Genomic DNA, 20541 nt, shown 5'->3' with positions numbered 1-20541 from the left:
AACACATTATACAGACAATAATAATAACAATAATAACAATAGTTTTATAATAACAAACAAGGAATGTAAACCCTCACAGTCCAGGGCATAAGCCAACTACTAGCTCATGGGGATAGGAAGAAATTGCCTCTTTGAGCTGATTATTCTATTGCTGTTCCTTACAGGGTGTCTTTTCCTCTGCAGCACCTGCACACAACAGCAAGGCCTCAGCCCTCTGAAACACAATGTGTGCATATGAAAACGAACAGAGCATTTAGTTGCATCAGTGAGGTTATCTTGTGGTATGGTATAAAGTCAAACCAGAACTATCTTAGATGCTATTTTTCCCTGGGGATTTAAAAGCCCTTTGCATGCACTCACAAGCTCCTGGTGCATGCATGTGGGAGCAGAGCTCAGGCACACATCCATGCCAAGGTGATCAAGCCCTTTCCAGAACAGGAGTGCTACCCTGCAGGTGGAGGTCGCTTGCACCTCTCTGCATCTGACAGACACACACCCTGAGACAACTTTTCTCAGACATAAAGCTTAGCATCATTCCCATTTCTTACCCGCTAGACCCACAACCTGGATATCTAATTCTCAGCTCACTCCAAGGCATAGCTCTTCCCATGGAGAAGCATCTCCTCCAGCATCTCCTTCTTGAAGATTTCCTTCTGGCTCTCTCTAGTTGGTTGTCACATCTTAGGTCACCTTCTTGGGCAGCTATTTCTAGGTTTAGAAATACTGACATACCGATATTTCTCTCTCTTTCGGATCTGCCAGTCCTGCAGCTGCAAGAGGACAAGGAGGGCAGGGATCCCTTATCTTGGCTTCTCCCAACTCTATATAAGCAAAGATTCTGCTTTTGGTACATTAAAACCAGACTTCACCCCATTTCCTTTCCCACTGTTAACTCATCATTTTTTTGTCCGATAATGGGTGCCATTTTACTGTATCCCACACTCAGACTACGTGTCAAACTATAAGGCTTACTTAAGATCATCGCATAGGACCCAGTGAAAAAAAAAATACAACTTCCTTGCATTTTAACCAGTTGGAAAAATAAAGTTTTAATTATAAGACTTGGGACAGAAAAATGAAAAAGTCTTTTTCCGTAGCATTCAGGTAACCTGGGGATTTCAGTGCCGCAGAACAACAGAAAGACAAACAGCATGACTCAAAGGGCTGGAGCCTTTTTCCACCACTAAAAGCAAGCCTCAACTGGGAGAGCTGCTATATGCGTGCTGCTCCAAGTGGCCGGTTTTAAACTCTCAATCACATTATATAATACAAAACCCAGTTCCAGACCCATGCAGGAAAAAAAGAGAAACCAAAACATTACATTCATACGGTACCTTTCAGCTTGAAAGAACCCAAGCCATGAATCATCTTATCCACCATAGAATGCCATCACTTCAACGTCGAAACACAGCAGCTGTTTATTACTCTACAAGAACATTAAGATGGGTGCTCTTATGCAGCCAAAACAGCAAGGAAAACCAAGTAGACAAATATCATAACCTGGAATGCACAAGCTTATCCTCCCTACCTTTATAATGAGTACCAGAGGGACTTTAGGGACCACAAGCAGCCGATGCTTCCAGCCGCCCAGTGCTAACATTGCTTTCTGCAGCACTTTAGCGATCCTTGGAAGCCAAAAGCATTTGACCTGGACTTGCTTTGCTTTGCTTGGTTGACAGCGAGGCCAAGAGCTGGCTATCGCACACTGACCACAGTTGCTATGTCACATCCAAAGTCGTTTCTGCCACATTTAGAACCACAATTAATGCCAGAAACAGTAATCGCGATGCTCCGAGTTGTCCAAAGGTCCGGAAATTCATCTCCTCACTGCTTGTGCAAAGGCGGCAGCTAATTGCAGTCGTGTACCTATCCTGATGGTTGGCTGTTCATTAATAAATTGCAGTCACGCTCTCTCAAACATGGCTCCCTCAGACCTTGACTCTCAGTATCTCGGAGAGATGCTACATGGCTCTTGGAAATGGCTTATCAAAATTGGAACCGTTTGCTATCCAAATATACTGAAGTTTTCACTCAAAATTCAAGATCTCACTGCTACACCACACTCATCACTGTGGTATCTGAGTACCGCCATTTCCAGCTGAATTCCAGCCCCAGCTGGATTCAATGAAGAGTCACTCTGAGTCCGGGGACGCAGAGTTAATGCAGGCCAGGATCACGCGGTGAGTCCTGCGTGGGCTCATGAGAAGTTTTTTGCAGAAGTTGGACTTCGGCTCCTGCTGAGTGAGAAAGGGTCTTGTGGCCAAAGGACATTAATTAGGAGATTGCTAAAGCCCCAGGGCTCTGCTCCAGAGCACTCACACAAGCGTGCCACCGGGTCCGTGCTGTATAAAGTGAGCGTGCCTGGCAGGGCGGTGGTGTGGGTTCTGTTGTTACTGCAGGGGTCCTCTGAGAAACGGGGACAGAGGAGGAAATTACACTGATTGCACTGTGTCCTGTGAGTGGACGTGCCCACTGGCTTTTGTTTATCCCAAAGTGGTGTGAAGTATACTGTAAAAACAATCTCATTTCTACAGCACAGCTCTGCTCGTGCATGTAAACCAAAGTAAGTTAAGAATGGTTGGGTAATGCCCCCAAATGGGGACCAACAGGAGATTGAGCCCGGAGTTTCAATGGCTAAAATGTCAACCTAAATGTCCTGTACATCTCACCCCATCGTAGCTCATCCACGCCACACAAGCTGTATTTTTAGCTCACCAAACCTCTCAGCCTTTCTGCTTCCCGGGGCACTTGCAGTCCCAGAGCCACAGCTCCCACCAGGCGCAATGACTTTCTTTTCCCAGGCAATATGTTTGGCCATTTACAGACCTGCACATGGTCTGACTGATCCAGAGATATCGGAGCACTTCTAAAAACAAGATGTTTTCACCAAAACTCGCTCCGATAATCAAACAAATCAAAGGGCGACCTAACTGGATCCACAAAAGCAAAACGTGTAGCTGCCAAAGAACTGCTGTTATCTCTGGCATGGCTGGGTCACTGGGACATTCCACAGAAACAAAAATGTATTTCCTGTGTAGACCCAATTAAAATATCTGCTGGAAAATGTTTCATGTGCTCTTAAGACCTGAAGCCAAAGCTACCCAACTGGCTTGTAAGGAATGAGATTACTTCCCAGGGGTTGATGGAAAGCACTGAGCACCCTCTGCTGCACTCATTAAAATTAGGCTCAGTAGCAGCACCTGACCTTGTAAATACCAGGCAGAAGGGTGCTGTGCCCTCCCAGCAAGAGGAAGGCTGCCTCCCGCTGCCAGGAGCTCAGATAACGTTGGAGGGCACTGCAGGATTCAGCCCAGGCTTCCCTCTGCAACAGAAGCCACTGTCCTCTCCCGATTCGCACGCAAGGTTTGGAGAAGACAGCACAATCTCTCTGTTGTAAAAGGTCAGCTATACCTTTCCTCCTGGGTCTGACCAAGTTCCCTCTCTGCAGCTGGGTCAGCTTTACTTCAAAGGGAGGAGGACTTTGCTGCCTATGCATGGGTCTCTGGGGACAGATGGAGGCCGTGGGTTACTCACTATGCAGGTAATGAGACTTCAGTTGCTGTCTTGTTTATTTTCTGTCTTGATCTTTTTTTCCTCTGTTCACCCCATCATTTGTTCTTGTGTTTATACTGTAGGATCTGGCTGCTTTTCTTGCTATTCTGTCTGGGACAAGGGAGGCAGATGGCTCCCCCAGGTTGGTGAAACATGATAAAAGGATAGTGGGGAGAGGCAAGGATGAGAACTTGGTTATTTTACTTACAACGAGATATGCTTCTTCTCTGCTCTGCAGTCCCACTGGCTCATACGCTCTATATGTGCTCCCACCAGGTTTTGTAGAGAGCAGTTGCCGCTCCAGGATTTTCTGGATGAAACTGAATAAACTCTTGCTCCAGGGAAAGTTCTTCCAGCTGGAAATCAATGGTGAGTCACAAGTGGCTGCCCTGAGTACCATAAAGTCTGGGGAAATACCTAAACGATCACAGTGCCTGTGATCTGGATGCTGCTGCCATCTATGTGATAACTGGTAAGTGGCCTCAAAGAACTCACAGAACATCCTTGCCACCTAGACCTGGCCTCTCACACCTCAATTTGGCCGATATCCTTACAGATGAGTAAAGCTTGTATGTACAGCCACAGTCCCCTTTGCATCTTATGTCTAACATGCTGGGGAAAGAAGGATGGTCCGAGGAGGAACGACTGACATTTGGCTTTCATTCTTTCATCTGAAGCCTTACGCATGTCTAGCAAAGAAAACGAAGGTGACATTGCAGCTTGGATATGTCCTAGACAGCACAAATGATGACAGTAGTGTAGGCTGGGTAATACCCAGAAAACACACTCTCAATGAGTGCTGAGTGAGTGCTGCAGCAATTAAAGGATTTTTTTCTTTCCTTTTTATTTAACACCACAATGGCAGTGAAATACCCTCTTTCAGATTGAACAAAGGGTTTCCATTTTGCTGAGGAAAACAAAAATCTACTTAACCAAAATGAAAACCAGAAAATGTTCACATTAGACTGAACAAAGTATGTGATTTCACCCCAAACCAGATTTCTTTCTGTTGAGATCAGTCCACTTTTTTCTGGGTTTTGGGTTTTTTCAATTGATTTGGAGGCAGAACTGAAAAAGTCAAGTACAACAAGGGTGTGGGGAGAAGTGATAGCATTTATGAGAGCAACTGATATCACTGGAAAAAACAGACCAGCCTTCAGGCACAAAAAGGTTGTTTGTTTCTTCCAGCTCTATCAGTTGGTCTCATAAAAGCTATTTCCTCTTCTTCCAAAATTCTTCACGCTTATCTCCTTAGTCTATCCTGGCTGCAAGAATACATCTACTGAAACAGCAGTTATTAGTACTGTTCAACATATAAAGATGACAGACAAATCTAGAAATTACAACGGCAGCTGGTTAAACCCTATCTATTTGTACAGATTCTTGTGTCTAACCCAAGACTAAAATAGTTCCTTAATCAGAGGAGCAGATAATTAACAGAATACAATGTTATTAGCTCTACCAGCATCAAGAAATGAGTGCAGCCAGCTCCCATCATGCCCATTACTTGGCTCCCCCATTGGTTCAACAGCACACAGCGCCTTGCCAAGCAGAGATGAGCAGCAAACCTGACCAATTTGTAGAAGTGCCCATCCAAAATAGGTCCATGACTACATCCTTTGATCGGAGTGAGAAGCAGATTATCGTGACTCGAGGATTTTTAGAAATGGATGGGCTTAATTGCCCGTAACTCTTTTCTAGAGAGTAAAATCAGGGAGGTAGAAACGTACATGATGCCTCAGAGAAACTCTCCATAATAGTTACTTCAAGGTGGCTATGGCACAAGCTTCTGGACGCAAAGAAATGGGCACTAAAGTAAACGTACTGTGGGTAGGCTTGAGACATGCCAGAATGTCTCCTGCACTCTAACATACACCAGCACAGCTTCACCAGCTCCCTCGCAGCACGTGTCGCTGGAGAGCACCCAGCCCAGCCGGACCTCTTTTCAGAGGAGAGCTGCCTGAGGGGGCCGCACCACTGACCTGCGACTTGCCCTGAGCTTTCCATCCCACGCGTCATTCCCTTTTTCTATAGATCCGTATGCTGGCCCCCTTCTGCTGGATGAGAAACTAGCATCTCGCTGTGGCTACGTCCTGTCGGAAGATGCGTGGGGCAACCCCGTCTTCCGCGCGTCAGCGCTTGGCTGTCACGTGACCAACGAGGTAAGACCCAGAGACGGGCTGAAAACAACTTCGGACGGTACACGCTCTCCAAAAAAGACAGAATTTGGATATTATATGGCATTCCAATGGCATGTTTTGAGAACTCGAGAAATAGTGAGCTCGAAGAGTTAGCGCCGATGGTGTGTAGAACTGAATAGGCAACGGCTCTCCAGTACGAGGTTTGTGCAGTGACTGACATGGGATTTCCTCTCTCCATGAAATGACACTTAGCCTAATGCTGCTGACTAGCTGCCAGTTCTCAAGCATATCCTTGGAGCTGCTGATTTGCCAGAGTTTCTTGAAAGCCTCTCTGGAAAGAAGTAGGCATCTGCTTGAAAAAGCAACATTTGCAGTGTGATTCTGGCAGATCATTTCCTGGCTTAATTTGTGTGGTAATGTGCCTGTTAACACATGCCTAGGAACGTAGGTCACACACATCTATTAGACCCAGATTTGTCTCACGTAACTTTAGCCATCTAAAAGATAATGTCTAGTCTAAACTAGTTGTTTACGCTTCCACAATAGTCAATGGAGAGAAACAGGCATCTCGGAAGGTGATTCACCCCTTCCTAAAATATGTGTAAAAATTTAGGCCTGATTTCTAATTTCTAAATGTTAGTTGAGGTGCAACGTACCTAGAAACAGAACATATCGGGTAGAAACTTCATTGCTTGTCCATGTTTAGTGTGGTTGACCCCGGAAGCCCCTCAGAAAAAATAAGGTAAAACTTTATGGGCAGAGGTTACGCTAACAAGAATGGGGGTGTACAGTGTGCTGTGCAACAACCAGGATTTGCAGACTGGAAATTTCTCTGGAAAAGTTTTGGATTTTTCTGTAGAAAAATACACATCCATGTCAGATAGAAGCACAGTCCGTGGCTTCACGTGTTGCTCCTGGAGAGCTGAAGGACCAAGAGGAGCTCTTAGTGAAGATAGTCAGGATAGACAGACACTAAACAGCATTTGTAGGTAGTTCAGATCTGTCTTACATCAAACTAAAAGCTCCAGTACTGTCTCTCCATGAGGAGGCACGCAGCAGTCATGAAGGGGAGGAATGTGAACCACATGGTGAGGAAGGACAGATCTTCCCCTGACTAGCTGCTTAGTACTGTGGCAAGAACAGTGCTGAGATGTGACCTGAGGCAAAGGCTGTAAGTACTGAGGCAGTGTCTCTGGCTCAGAAAGCCCCTGAGCACAAACCACTTAGGGTGGTACGTCGGAGGAACCGTCACTACAGCTCTCAACCTGTTCCCATCCTTGTAAACCACTCTTGGAAACAGGACACTGGGCTGGACGGTCCCCCGCAGCCGCTCCTGGGACCTTCCACACCATCTGTTGAAGTGCCTGTTTTTCTTCCCAGGCAGATGAGTTGTTTTCACTGACTGTGAACATCAAAGTCTCCTCATTTTCAAGCATGAGGGCAGCTGTGACCTACACCTACCCTATGTACTGCTCCTACTCTTCCTGGGCTTCAAGAGAAATTGTGTGTGAAGAAAACTACATGGAGGTAAAAGTTTCCCACTGAAGGCAAAGCTACATTCAAGCTCCCTGCCAGGCACAACAACCCCCACAAATTCCTGTCGGGATTTGATTTTACACTATGTACCAGGCGTAATAGTGACCTGCCGATATTCATGTAGATGTAAGCACTGTAGATGCTTACTAGTAACACTTTTACACGTCATAGGTATTTTGCATGCAGTAAAATTCAGTTAACTGTACAGATGATGTAAGTCAAGCCACTGCAAGCGAATCAGCAGCCAGGTATGCCAACCTGTTTAGGTCACAAGAGTACCTTTATGATATAAAGTGCGGCAGCATCTGTGAGGATGTCATCCTTACATTTGAAATAATAAAACCTAGAGTTTGCAGAGCTGCAGCCCTGCTGTGTCACACGACTCACAGGACATCATTGTGAGACAGATCCTGCCTCCCGCTGGGTGGTACGATTTGGCTGTTCAGCCTGCTACCAGCACCTATATGCCAAACAAGAAACAAGGCACTGAACAAAACAAACTCCACCGCCTTTTATATGCACCTACTAGAGGCAGGACAAAGCAAGCATATTTCTCCTACTAGGAGTTAAGGCTGTGAAGTCACATCTGGGTGTCCCAACACACTTAAACCATGGTACAGATGTCTGGAGCAAACACTGATCCCCAACTCATTGTCCAGAACTTGCCTCACTCTGCAGGACATGCTGGTAAGAATTACACCACAGCATCTACCTTAGGTATTGGGGATCCTGCATTTTCAGGTGTTCAGCCTGCATGGGAAGAGGGAACCAGTTCTGTTAAACCCAATAGCTTGCTTCCCTGTAACTCCAGTTTAGAGACCCAGATGTCCCTGAAAGTCTCCAGAGTGTGATCTAGTTTACAGCTTACCAGATATGAAGCAGGACTTTTGATTCACCTGGTTATACAAAAAGTATTCCCTCTATTGTACGTGCACCACCATAGATGCCATGGCTTTAACTTTCATTTTAGGGCCACAGAACTTAACGCAGTCAAGAACCTGTTTGGAAACACTTTAACTACCTCCAGTGAATGTAACTTGCTAAATCCCAACAGATACTGGGGAAGAAATCTGAAAGCCCCCTCTCTGCTCCCCATGCCTGTAATAATGCTGAAGATTTGTTTGTTCTCAAACAATCTCATCTGTCCCCAGGTGTCAGTGAAGACCAATGTCCCTGCAGTTTCAAATGACTACACTGTAGCGTGGATGTCAGCACTGCCAGAGGTATGAAGGGGAGTCTTTCCTAACAGCTCCTAGCCTGCCGCTTCTTGCTATTCTCATGAGTCATTCTTGGGGCATAGCTCCATCTCCATCAAAAAAAAGGAGAAGGCAAAATTGCCATGAAGTACTGAAAAACCTCTCAAGTTTTCTTAGAGCTCTAGACTGCAAAAAGACATTTAGGTGGGAGAATAGAGCCATATGCTTGTTACATTAGTGGAAACTGAATTCAACACAAACAAAGGTAGGTGGTTCTTCACACAATGGGTAGTGAATCTGTCAAACTCCTTGCCAAAAGATGTAAGTGGCTGCTAAAAGCTTGCTTGATCTCAAGGAGAGTCTGGAAAAATTGACCGAAGAGAAATCCAATAAGACATACAAAATACAAAGAAGCTACAGATAGTTCAGGAGTTCCTGAGCTGAAAATTGAGGCTGGAAAGTATTAGGGGGAAATATATACGCTTTTCCTATTTTTCTCATGTCTTACTTGCTCCTTATGCCCATTTTTCCTTTTGACTATCCTCCCATATGGTAATCATTTCAGAAGTTCTAGACCAGTACAGACATTCTTTGACACAGTATGGCTATGTATTACAAAAGGTAGTCTGTCATTTGGCCTCTGGACTGCTCTAGCAATTGACAGATATGAAGGCAACCATTTTATTAACAGCACAGGCCTTTTGTCCAAGGGGATTGTTCAAGGCCACCAATCTAAGTTTCTGCTTAGGGCTGCTATAAGACTATCTCTAAAGATCCCTTAAAGAGCTATAGAATTCCTTACCATTATATATATCAAGGGTGTTTTTTGCCTGGAGTGGACTAGTAGTGTCTAGTGCCACTCCAGTTACTCCATCTTCTAATAGGAAAACAGATGCTACAATATCATAGTTTTTTAAGAGACTTTGGTAGACTTAGATCTGATGCAGCTCATCTCTCTCTTGCAGACTCAGAATGTTGCATACCAGCTATGGCAACTGATGTTTGTTTCTCCATCAGGGAGAAAGAGAATAACAGTAAGCGATGCAGCAAAACTAGGCTACAGCTTCAATAATACGCTGTCCCGAGTGTACCTGCGTGCACCCTATCACAGCAACGAGTCTGACTTCAGCGTGGTGAGTTGTTGCTCTCAGTCAGACACAAAACTGTGCCGTTTCCACTGCCTCTCTAGGACTTCAGTTCTCCTTTTTTCCTGCATCCCAACAGGTCAGTGGTGTAAATATGAACATGGTCACTTCCACTTCCATGTACAGGCAGCGGTGGCTGCTTTTGCTGATTGACACAACTGTCTCCTGTCCTGTTGGTAAGGATTTCTCCCTTGTTCACCAAAAATAACTGCCTAAGGAGCTAGTAGGAAACACAGTCTCCCCATTTCCCTGCGATCTACTCTGTAAGAGACGAGGTTTGCAAGCCGCCCTCCAAGCAGCATGAGCTAAAAGTCTGTGGCTTTAGTCCGGGACAAACATGCTGTGATGCTACATTACTTGTGTTCCCAGTGCAGTGTTGTACCTTGTCTCTGCCATCTCAAACCCCCACATTAGATGCAGGAAACTGGAGACAAGTAAAACTGCTGCAGAAGAGCCAGGGAGCCTCCCCTGGACTAACCCCTCGCCCTTGGCTCTCCGCTGTCATGTAACTCCAGGCAGGGGATGCAGCCCTGCGCCCTCGGGACTCACCTGGTCTTTTTCTCTGGAAGGGCAGAACAAGCCTGGCTTTTTGCAGAACATTGGTGGCTACACCTTCTGTCTCTCACAGAACAGTATTAATTTGAACAATTGATGAGGAAGCAGGAGGTTTTAAGTTGTCATGATCTTGAAGCCACTATTTCAAGGAGAATGCCCAAACAGGTGGCTCTGTGTCTCATTCCTTTTGCCACTAAGGCAAAACTCCTGGGACCAGAAGGACAACAGAGTAGGTAACCAGGAGCATGGCTGTTGGTTATTCTGAATAAATTAATTAGTCATCTGCAAGTGGTGATTCAAGTCTACACTGAGCACCAGGGTTTCTGCGACAGAATAGCCATCAGTTGGCTAGTATCTTACAGTGTGTGTCATTAGTGAAAGCTGTAAAGGTACCCTGGTGAAAAGGAGTCAGGGAAATACAGCCATCGCATAGTGAAGACTCACTGGTAACTCCAATTGCCCGGCCTTCTGGGACTGTCTATCTAACTCAACAGATGGCATCAGTTTCACTGATACTACGCTAACATGGACTGTGCCAAGCATTATCCCCACATTAGTGGTTCAAGAATCCACCTTTCTGTCTAAAAACATCTTAATGGGAGTTGATGGCCGAGCTGTAGTAAACCCAGAGGAGAAGAACTACTTACTGGAGCACAACAAGACACACATCGAAATAACTATCCCTATTGGAGCAGAAGGAGGCAAGCTGAAGGTTAGTACAAACCTGTCACATACTAACACAGTTGAGGGCCTGCACCATGGAAGATGTTTCTAAATCATAATTTTTCCAAATAGTGATTGATTGCTGCTTAAAATTCTTACAAGAAATATTTGAAGACCTAGGTGCTCCTTCTCTGTGTTTTGAAAGCACCTACTCAGAAACTAAGTATCTCTGATTACAAAGCATGAGAAAAGCAAGCGGCTGTCTTTTCTTAATAATCTATAAAGTATACTAATAAATTAAGAGTGAAGGGATTCCTGGGCACTGGCGTTCAATTATATATGTTGTTACATTATGAAACTGGTCCTGGCACACTTCTGACCTCAGTCAATGAGCAATTCCCTAGACAATTTCCATGCAGGCAGCATGAGTTAGTATGGGACAGGCTCCCAGCATGTAGTTTGGGTGCAGCCAACTGCTTTGGATATAGTATAATCTATGTCAATCTATAATTTACAGGTGTAGAGGCAGTGTCCAAAGAAATGTTCAGTATAAAGGAGCTGGCAATATTCTCACAAGGCTCTTTACCAGTTACCTTTGCAAAGATGACATTGGTGTGACTTTGACTTCTCCTGTTCAGAAGTTCACTGTTTGGTGTATCAGTGGACATTTACATCACCATGTGTATGTGACACCAGACAGAGTTGGTCTGAAGAACTGTTGAAAGCACGAGAAATGCGGCTGGTAGTCCAGGGATTGCAAAAAAATAAATGCAAATAAGGTTACTTACTAAACTTAATGAGGACACACCTCCCCGCCAACCCTGATACCTCCTTATTGAGAATCTCAGCAGTATCTGAGCCAAACACGGACCAGACAAATGGGCCAAACAAACAAGCTCCCCTAGCAAAATCCATCCCAAACTGTACTATAATACCGTTTTCCCTTTCTAGTGTAAGGATTTTAACCATATTCAGTCATTCCTCTAGTGAGCTATTGAGAATTAAGACTTAATCACAAATTTTACCTCCTAGAGCTCCATATCTGGTGGTGTATATGGAGTCGTTTACAGTATTGACTTGTTCTTGGAGCACACATGGACAGATGCAGATTGGCAAACCACGAAGTACACTGTCGTCAAATCCATCACCACACCTTTCATGCCACAGATACCAACTGTTATCAACAGTAAGTCATTCCTCTCAAGGAATTTTACTGATCTCTTGCTTTTGACGTGTTATACATTGCTCCATTTGACCTCTGCCACACACGTACATTCACCAGAACTTCCTCAACTCCCACTTCCAATTTGCTAGCCAAAGTCAAGACTCAAGGTATTATAAAAAACCCCAAAACTTTAGCCTTAATGGATGTATCATTTATCACCCGTCATTATGGGATGAAGTGAAAATTATCGGTTGCTGATAAGAACGTGAACATTTCTTTCACACTAACATCCAGATTTTTCCAGTGAGCACTGGGACCCTAGAATAAAGATGTTGTGTTGTGCAATTATCACACTGGGGAGAACTGTCTGAGGACAGCGTTCATTGATGGCATTTTCTCTCCAAAATTGCCTGCATTTGTTATCTTGGGAGCATACTGAAATCATTGTGCCAACCAGTGGTGCAGTAATATTTTTTTAATTGTATTTTCCAACGCATTACGACACTAAATGTCATTGGTTCTGTCTGGATAACTGATGTAGAAAGAAAAAGGAGCCTCTCAGCATACATTATGATAGTTTTTCCATATTTTATGTGGCTGAACTAGATTCTAGATTTCTCTATAGGAAAGTCATTGCACATCTTAGTGCACCTCTAGAAAGTTACTGAACCCACTTTCTATAAAGTTGTATGTATTTGTTGTTAATCTCCTGCAGCTTGAAGCAATTCTCATGTACACAGAGTATTTCAGATCTGACTAGAACACAAACACTCATTAATCAGAGCCATTAAAGAGATGGCTGTTGGCTAAGTTTCCTGGAACCTGAATGAGAGGCCACCCCAACCGTCTTCGTTACTTGATCCACATCAGCAGTAATTTGATGTTCTCTCCCTACAGATACCCTGCCAGAGGAAAGGCTATTTAATGTTGCATTTGGACACTTTCTTCCCGATGTCTCTCTGGTGGCAATCGCAATAGGAAATGTGCCATTTACCCTGAGAGAAGCACAGCACCATGGGTTTAAGATTTATGAAACTCCCTTTTCTAATGGAATGAAAGAATTTATCCTGGAAGTCTCTTTTGATGATCTATACGTTCTAAAGGAGGTAAGATACAGCAGGTCACTCCAGCAGCTGAGTGGAGGAGGTAGGGCAGTCCCTTTTCAGAACATAGCCTGGCTTTTATTAACCAACAACTGTTGCTCAGTCATAAAGGTGTCAATGAGTCTGAGCTCACCTGAATTAAGACTAGAGGCTTGTATGGCCCCACCTTGCTCTCCCTCGGTCTCTGGGAGACATGCTGCATCAAGTGTGATTAGAAGGTATGAAATACGACTTCCTTTAGTGTCTGTCAGCACGGCTAATGTCCAAGCACACGCCCAGCAGGAAGAGGTTTGTCAAATCTCTATTAAATGCTATCCCTTGATACAGAAGTGCCTTGGAAAAATAAATCAATTACTGCAATCCTGCAAACACCAGTTACCAACATCCAGTAAATCCTGAACCTACTGTTTATGCACAGCCATTTGACCGCTGGCACAGGCCACGCACCATGTGAACACGTACAGGCAGATTCGGGTTATTCTAAATGTAATTTTGTTAAGCTTCAGACCATTTCTAATCTAAATATTTGTAAAAAGTATAAACTCACAGAGGGAATTCAACCTCTCACTTCAGCGGCAAGATGCATAAGTGCAAGTCCTCTACCACTGTTTCAACCAAACCATGCAGAGTTGCGAGACTACTTTCTGTTACAAGGAACAACATTGTGAGGGCACAGGATCAGGACTAATTTTCAGGCTGCAGTCAAACCACAGTTAAATTGCATTAAGGATCAAAGCAAGCCAAAAATTTTTAGAAGTACGTCTTTCAGGTTGAACGGCAGGTTTTACTTTGGGGGCACTTTTAGTGAAGTAAATGAGGATATTGAGAGGGACCTCTCACAGCACCTCCTCACACCTTCTGTCTTACCGATTACTCACTCTCCTGGGTCCAGCCCACATTCTGGGTAAAGAAGAATAAGCATTTGGACCCACACCTCCCTCTACGAGCTCTTTCACCAGTGGGCTACAGAGGAAACACCACTGTGTTCACTTCTGCCTCCATTTTCTGAACAGGCACTACATTCTCCACATTCATGTTTGGCCGAAAAAGCTGTTGAATCCAGTCCAGATTTCTGAATAGTTTTAGGCCAACTGAAGCGATGTTTTTGGAGACTGAGCTATTTGCAGGGGAGAGGAGGGTGTTGGAATAATTATTTAGTGCTGCTCAGGATATACATTCCTGTCTGTGCTGGAAGCCATTGCTACTGCAGCCTTACACTTCTCTCTCTTTCAGTATGTGAATAGAAATGAAACAAAATATACCCTCCTTGTTAACTACACTATAAGCGTGGGTCCGGAGATGACACTCTATTATCATTCTGCAGAGGTGGAGTGTGTGGTTGCTGACATCGGTAAGCTTTCCCCCGATATTAACTGGTTTGCATCAACAGCATGGATCAGATTTTCATCGAATTCAGTGAGAACAGCTTTAGGCTGAGGATGAGAGCTTTTGGGAAAACCCCACCCTTCAATAGCTCATTATTGGTAACATAGCCAACTTGCTGCTTTTCTGATGGCAGCTCTTCTGCATACTGGCAAGACAGTCTGCCCTCGAGACACTGAGAGCAATAAAAACTAGTGTGTAAAAGAAGTTGGCTTGCAAACTCAGTGAACAAGATGCCTCATAACTTGAACATACATCTACTGGCAAAACTTTCAGACATTGCTGTGAGTTTCAGTTTGTCCTCAAATGCAATTCTGCCTCTGCGTCCAGGGCAGAACTCAACTGACTCAAATAAATTGCTGTGAACTCCAAAGACAGCATTTCTGTAAGGAGACAATCATCCACTAAAAGCTGTACTTAGCAGGTTATTGAACCAGTCAGGAGGTCTGGTTGGTATTTTTCTCAACCTTCTTAGATTTTGAATGCCACAAAGGTGACAGTGTCTCCTCACTGTCCTATTTTATCTTTGAAACAGCTCTGGCTTCAATCCAGAGAAGGCTGACCGAAAAAATATATTTGCATACATAGCTCAGCTTGCCTTACTGAAACAGGGAGTAGTCCTGGAAGCAAGCTGGCAGGCCACCGCTAAAGCATGAGGATTCCCAGTCCCACGAATTGTGAGCTGTTACATCCACAACACAGCCAAAGCCCTGCAGACGATGCCAGTATGCGCGTAAGAGGGCTGCTGCAGTGCAAGTGCAAAATTTACCCATGAAGGAAATCCCTGCCTGGGCCAAACATCATTGCTAAAACCTTCCTTCATTGCTAACTCTTCACCCCACCTTCTTCTTACAGAACTACCAGAAGCAGTTGGTTACTGTGATGAAGAAAACCTGTATCTAGCCATCCCTCTTTTTGGCTTGCACCAGTATTGGAACCTGTATCTTGGTGACAAGCTCCTAAACCGGCACGTTGCGCTTCTCAATGGGTATCTTGCAGCTACCAACTCTACCCACCTGATCTTGCAAATACCTCTGTTTGCTGTGGGAGTTATCTATGAGGTACGTGAACTGTATAGCAATTCCTTCTTTAAAGCACATAGGACTGTTTGCTCATACAGCCGCAGTCCTACAGTCACAGTTTGTTGTGCCACAGTATTACACGTATTGGGAAACCTCCAGAGGGAACAGCTCTAAGCCAGTGCAAGTAGGACAAGAGGTATCGGACATGGACCCTTCTGGTAATGCCATGTATTATGTAATCTGCAGTGCTAAATTGTCTCTAAAAGATATGCACCAAGTCTTCAAAAACAAACTCCTCAGTATTTTTAGTAAGATGAAGCAAAATGTCCCATCTGCACTGAGCCAGAAACAATATTTCAATATAGCTTTTATGAAAGAAGCTCTTTTAAAGGAACATTTTGTAGAAATGTTAAGACATGGCAGGGGAAAATTGATGCTGTAATAAACATCTGAACTATTCTACAATAATCAGCCAAAATTTATCTCTGTGACAGTGACCAATTAATTCATACAAGAAAACTTCTGCCCCCATGTTGCATCAGGCTCAAGTCTTCAGACTGACTCAACTCTTGTGACTTGTTAGTATTCAAGTGGCACAAGCTAAAGAGCAGAACTTTGTACATATGGATCACATGCCTTAACAGGAGACCTCTTCCATCACCTCCTTCACAGGAAGTGTCCTTTCAGAAAATTAAAGCAAGGTTTGATGTTGCCCTGAGGAAAGTGAGAACTATGGAGACCTTACAGATGTTCTCCGTTAGCTGCAGTTTTAATTCTCCAGCATTTATAAGTAAGTTACACAACTGATCAATCAATAAAAAGATCTGTGATTCTTTCCTTGAATTTATAACCAATTCTCTGATTTTCTCAGTATGCCACCCAGATGGTACCATAATGATATCTGCCCAAATGAAGACAGTTCCTGCCATTGATATGAGTAAAACCAAACTAAGGGATAGCTCTTGCAAGCCTAGAGAGTATAATGAAGGACATGCCTTCTTCAAGTTCCATGTCACTACCTGTGGCACTTCAGTAAGGGTAAGCCCATGGCCAGAGCAGATATATCTGCTGGAAGTCTCTGTCTCTCCTGCATTTTCTCTTTTGTTCCCCTGCGCCAGTTCCTGAAAAGATTCAATTTTTAATGAGCTTCCCATGTGCACAGTTTGAAGGTGATCACATTATTTATGAAAATGAAATCTCTTATGAGAAAGAGACTCTTCCAGGACAGAGCATACCGACAATCACAAGAGATCCAGACTACAGGTAGGAGCTACTGCTCACTGACACTGCTCACTTTGGCACAGCTGCTGGAAAGTAAGAGTGAACACAAAAATTACCCTTTCTTCTATTATAGACTAACAGTCTTGTGCTACTATCGAGCAAAAGAGACCCTAGTGCTAGGTGCCTTCGCTAGTGATCCATCCACATCACCTCCCTTTGGCTCCGGTACGATGGTACCAAGACCAAATATTGCAGGTAGGCAATTCCTTTCCTCCATTTTTAAACTTCTGTGACTCTTTCTGTTGTAAGTTCCCTTGTTAAGACATGCCCTGCTTCCTACTAAAGAACCTCACTAACATTTCCTTTTCTGCAGTACAGAGAAGGATAAGACAAGCCCTGAATGTAGTTTCAAGAGTGTCCAAAGGTAAGTCTCCCCCTAAGAAAACCAGAAAATTTCCAAACATTTTAATTTAAATAAAATTAAACAACAACAAAATCCCCTGACATTTTCTCGAGATGAATCTTTCATGGAATTCTATGAGCCCAACATGGCAATACTCAAGCGACCTGCGGAGCCTGTGTTTCTTGAGGTAGAGCTGAAAGATGAGAGCCCCGACATTGAGTTATACCTGGAAAACTGCTGGGTAACCAGGTCTCTAGACTTCAACAGCACCCCAAGATGGAACATCACTGTGGATGGGCAAGTAGTTATTGAATGACCAATGCGCTCATCAGCAAAGCCCTAATTTCTTCTAGATCTGTTGATCTGTTCTCTCAAATAGGTGTGAGATTAATGGCAGTGAGTATGTTGCAGAGTTCTATCCAGTAGCTGTTAGCCCCAGGGTGAGACATCCTTCTCATTTTAAAAGGCTGGCAGTGAGGACCCTGGCACATCGACTGGAACAGGTAAGGTTAAGTGAAAGGCTCACCTCCCACTCACGGACACTATCCTCTGAACTTCTTAAGACCATGTGAAAAATAGCCAATTTAAACACCTCACAGACTTAAGACCTAGCCAGCATTCAACCCAAGTACCCTGACCAGTGCGCAGCTTTAATTTAGTTCTCTTCTCAAATCCGCTCTGCAACACAGTTTCAGTGACTTGAGATTGCACTGGCTGGGGTAAACAAAAGAGTTTGGTATGTAAATATGATTTTTATATGGTGTTTCTGACTTTTTATAGGATCATAAAAAGTCATAGCACTTCAGCTCAAAATGTCTAGAGCAGAAAAGTCAACTTACATGCCATAACATCCACATGAAGTTCAGCTCTGTTACCTCCCATCAGTCCCAGTGAGTCAACCATCTCCTCAGATGCCAGCCCAATGGGCAGGGAAGCAGAGGCGTGTGGGTTTGGTCTTACACTTTTCAGGTTCTGTGCTCCTCTAACAGGTCTAAGAAGAGCAAAGAAAACCCCAGGACAGTCACCTGAGGGTGCTTTGCTCCTGGTGCACCCAGTTGAGTGGACTCTAGCACATGTACTGATATGAGCCATGGCAGTACCCTTGCCTGGGCAGCTCAAGTAACCACATAATTCTTTTGACTTGGCCTTTCATAAGCAGTTCAACTCGCAAACTTGCTAGAAATGAACATGATGCAATTCTGGCTTGTGCTGCTTCCTAAGTACGCAGCTGCATCTAGCACTAGATTGAGTTTCTGTCTAGCTTTGATACATAGCTTCACTGCAGCTCCGGAGGTTTTAACTTCTCCTACCTCAGCCTCTCAGTTACCAAACTGCCTGAGGGCTTCTTTGACACCAAATTTGAAATTCAAGGCAGGTTCAGCTAGAAGGTGCCGCATGCAAGTGTTCAGACAAGCCTAAGTCTAATCAGCTGTGACTTCTGCAAAAGGCAGACAAAAGACAAAACGATGCTCTGCAAAGCGGGATTTGGTATGGACCAAGTGGTGCTTTTTCTTCTCCGCAGGTATATGTGCACTGTTTGGTGGCAGCCTGCTCTCCTACCAACACACCACCCGGCAGCCCCTGCAGAGGAGAGTGCAGCTCAAGCAGGGAGAGGAAAGGTAGGTGTTCAGGAGAAAAAGAGCCATTGCAAAGCACTCCTGACCTGATGTTTTTAAGGGATTTGGGACCTCTGGTTTTGGTATCTGAAATGCCTTGAACATGGACTGTGTAACATTACCTTTAGTTCATACTTTAATACATTAGCACTTAATGTGCAGCATGTATGTATTCTTTAAAAATTACACAGATACACTATGTATCATTCGCAGCCTTTCCAGGTCACCATTCAGCCAATCTCCAGGGCTACGTACTTGCTGGACCAGTCTGGATCGTTGATCCAGATCTAAGATGACGCATGTGAACCGAATTTGGTAAGAGCACCAGGTCCTGCGTACTCACCTAGAGAGGTCACCATGCTTTGTGGCACAAGCGATGCATAGCCTGTCCTTCAAGACCTTAGAACTGTAAGTTCTGGGAGAAGAACGAGGGAACAGGCAGGGTTTGCAGTCTCCTGGTCTAAGCTTGGGCCTGTGAGAGAGGGAAGAAGGAGAGCTACCTGCCAAGCCAAACACAGGTGGCATGGCTCTGGAGAAGATGCCAGCAGTAGAGCAGGACATGTTGGAGTTGGGCTGTAGCAGGCAGTTTTGGAACCAGATATTATTTCAACAGGTTTTCAACTGGACTGCACCCAGTCTGAAAGAAAATAGATCCAAAATTTTAGAAACAAACATTAAGGCACAAATCACATTCCAAATTCTTTTGAAGGGTCCAGATCCTCGAAACTGTTAGGGTCTACCCCTGGATAACCAGAGCTATTCATCTGTGTGCTCCAGCCTCACTCCTCACTTCACTGTGTGTGTGTCTCCAACAGCTCCTGAAGGCTCTGCTGTGCTGGCTGCTTTCCAAACAGTGCAACTAGACACAGGAGCTGCCTCTTTCAGTGACCACAAGAACTGTCTTGCTTGAAGTGAAAAGACCAGACAGCGGGACTCAGAACAGCACCACAACCCTGGAAAGTGCTAAGGTCCGCTAACAGGATTAGTAAATGTTGTAACCTGTTGCCTCTCTGAAGTGGCTACAAATGAGAACTTACCAGAAAATAGCCCAAGGCTGCAAAATAAACACTTCTTGTTTCTTCCAGCTGTTGAAATAGGGACTTGCAGATCACTAAAATTATTCCAGCCCTGATTATGGCTGCTTCTTTTAATATTTCATAAAGTGACTGCCAATCCTCCCATGTGAATGTAAAGTGCAAATTTGAAAAGTCAAATAAAAATACATACAAAGTAATCTAAGCGCAGAACATCTCCTTGCTAATGTGCAACAGCAACCATCTGGTGTACCAACATTGGCTTCAAAGAGCCAAGCAATGTGCTACTTGGAGCCTCTTCCACATACAACACAAAGGCATACTTTTTTTCCCATTAATGCCAATTTTTGTCTAGAACATTGCATTGACCTGAGCATCTCAGAAGCCTGTTAGTTCCTCACTTTCCTCTCACCTGCCCCTGTATGGAAAAGGCTAACTCTACAAAATGGGAGAAGACAGATTCTCCAACACGAGTAAAAAGGACAACTTACCTGGTATTTTTTCTTTCTGTGCCTACAGAGAACATTTTTTTTTAATTATTTCCAAGAGATCAAGGACAAACCAGACATACGACCACCTGCAGTCTCTCTCAGGATGTGCCTGCGCTGCAACCGGAGGTGTGCCTGCAGCACACGCACGTGTTCGACACCAGTGAAGAGGGGGCAATGGCACTGGTGCTGACGCAGGTTAATAGTGCACACGTATGCCGACCCCAGTGGGTTTGCACAGCTCGTACAGCCTCTGTCTTCACAGGCTGGCTGGTTACGCATGCCGATTAGTGCATATACATGGCACGCTTCCCAAAA

General features: G+C 44.4%; 1 protein-coding gene across 4 annotated transcripts; it reads left to right on the top strand.

The window, feature by feature from the left end:
• Window positions 1-3077: 3077 nt before the first annotated feature.
• On the top strand, window positions 3078-19935 carry LOC115351421. Of its 4 annotated transcripts, XM_030038109.1 has the most exons (23): window positions 3078-3541; window positions 3636-3694; window positions 3829-3921; window positions 5587-5714; window positions 7074-7220; window positions 8381-8452; window positions 9391-9558; window positions 9650-9746; window positions 10620-10837; window positions 11821-11974; window positions 12851-13059; window positions 14290-14407; window positions 15295-15500; window positions 16134-16251; window positions 16333-16499; window positions 16624-16724; window positions 16816-16937; window positions 17056-17106; window positions 17199-17382; window positions 17465-17588; window positions 18608-18704; window positions 18915-19016; window positions 19517-19935. In XM_030038109.1, the coding sequence occupies exons 1-22, from the start codon at window positions 3495-3497 to the stop codon at window positions 18995-18997; spliced, it is 2763 nt and encodes a 920-aa protein (XP_029893969.1). In that variant the 5' UTR covers window positions 3078-3494; the 3' UTR covers window positions 18998-19016; window positions 19517-19935. The 4 variants fall into 4 exon arrangements, with proteins under 4 accessions (XP_029893969.1, XP_029893968.1, XP_029893967.1 ...); XM_030038108.1 differs by having other exon boundaries at window positions 3636-3921; window positions 17277-17382; XM_030038107.1 differs by having other exon boundaries at window positions 3636-3921; window positions 18924-19016.
• The last annotated feature ends 606 nt before the right edge of the window (window positions 19936-20541 follow it).

The sequence above is a fragment of the Aquila chrysaetos genome, chromosome 15 (genome assembly GCF_900496995.4).
Source record: "Aquila chrysaetos chrysaetos chromosome 15, bAquChr1.4, whole genome shotgun sequence".
Taxonomy (NCBI): domain Eukaryota; kingdom Metazoa; phylum Chordata; class Aves; order Accipitriformes; family Accipitridae; genus Aquila; species Aquila chrysaetos.
The sequence above is the reverse complement of the archived record's forward strand: the minus strand, read 5'-3'. Positions and strand labels throughout refer to the sequence as shown.

What these genes read in the sequence shown, in the direction of transcription:
- LOC115351421 (XM_030038106.1), top strand. Translation starts at nt 3,491, where the DNA reads ATGCATGGGTCTCTGGGGACAGATGGAGGCCGTGGGTTACTCACTATG. An exon ending in TAATTCTCCAGCATTTATAA is followed by an intron (nt 16,252 to 16,332) that starts GTAAGTTACACA and finishes TGATTTTCTCAG; the next exon opens with TATGCCACCCAGATGGTACC. An exon ending in TGGAACATCACTGTGGATGG is followed by an intron (nt 17,383 to 17,464) that starts GCAAGTAGTTAT and finishes TCTCTCAAATAG; the next exon opens with GTGTGAGATTAATGGCAGTG.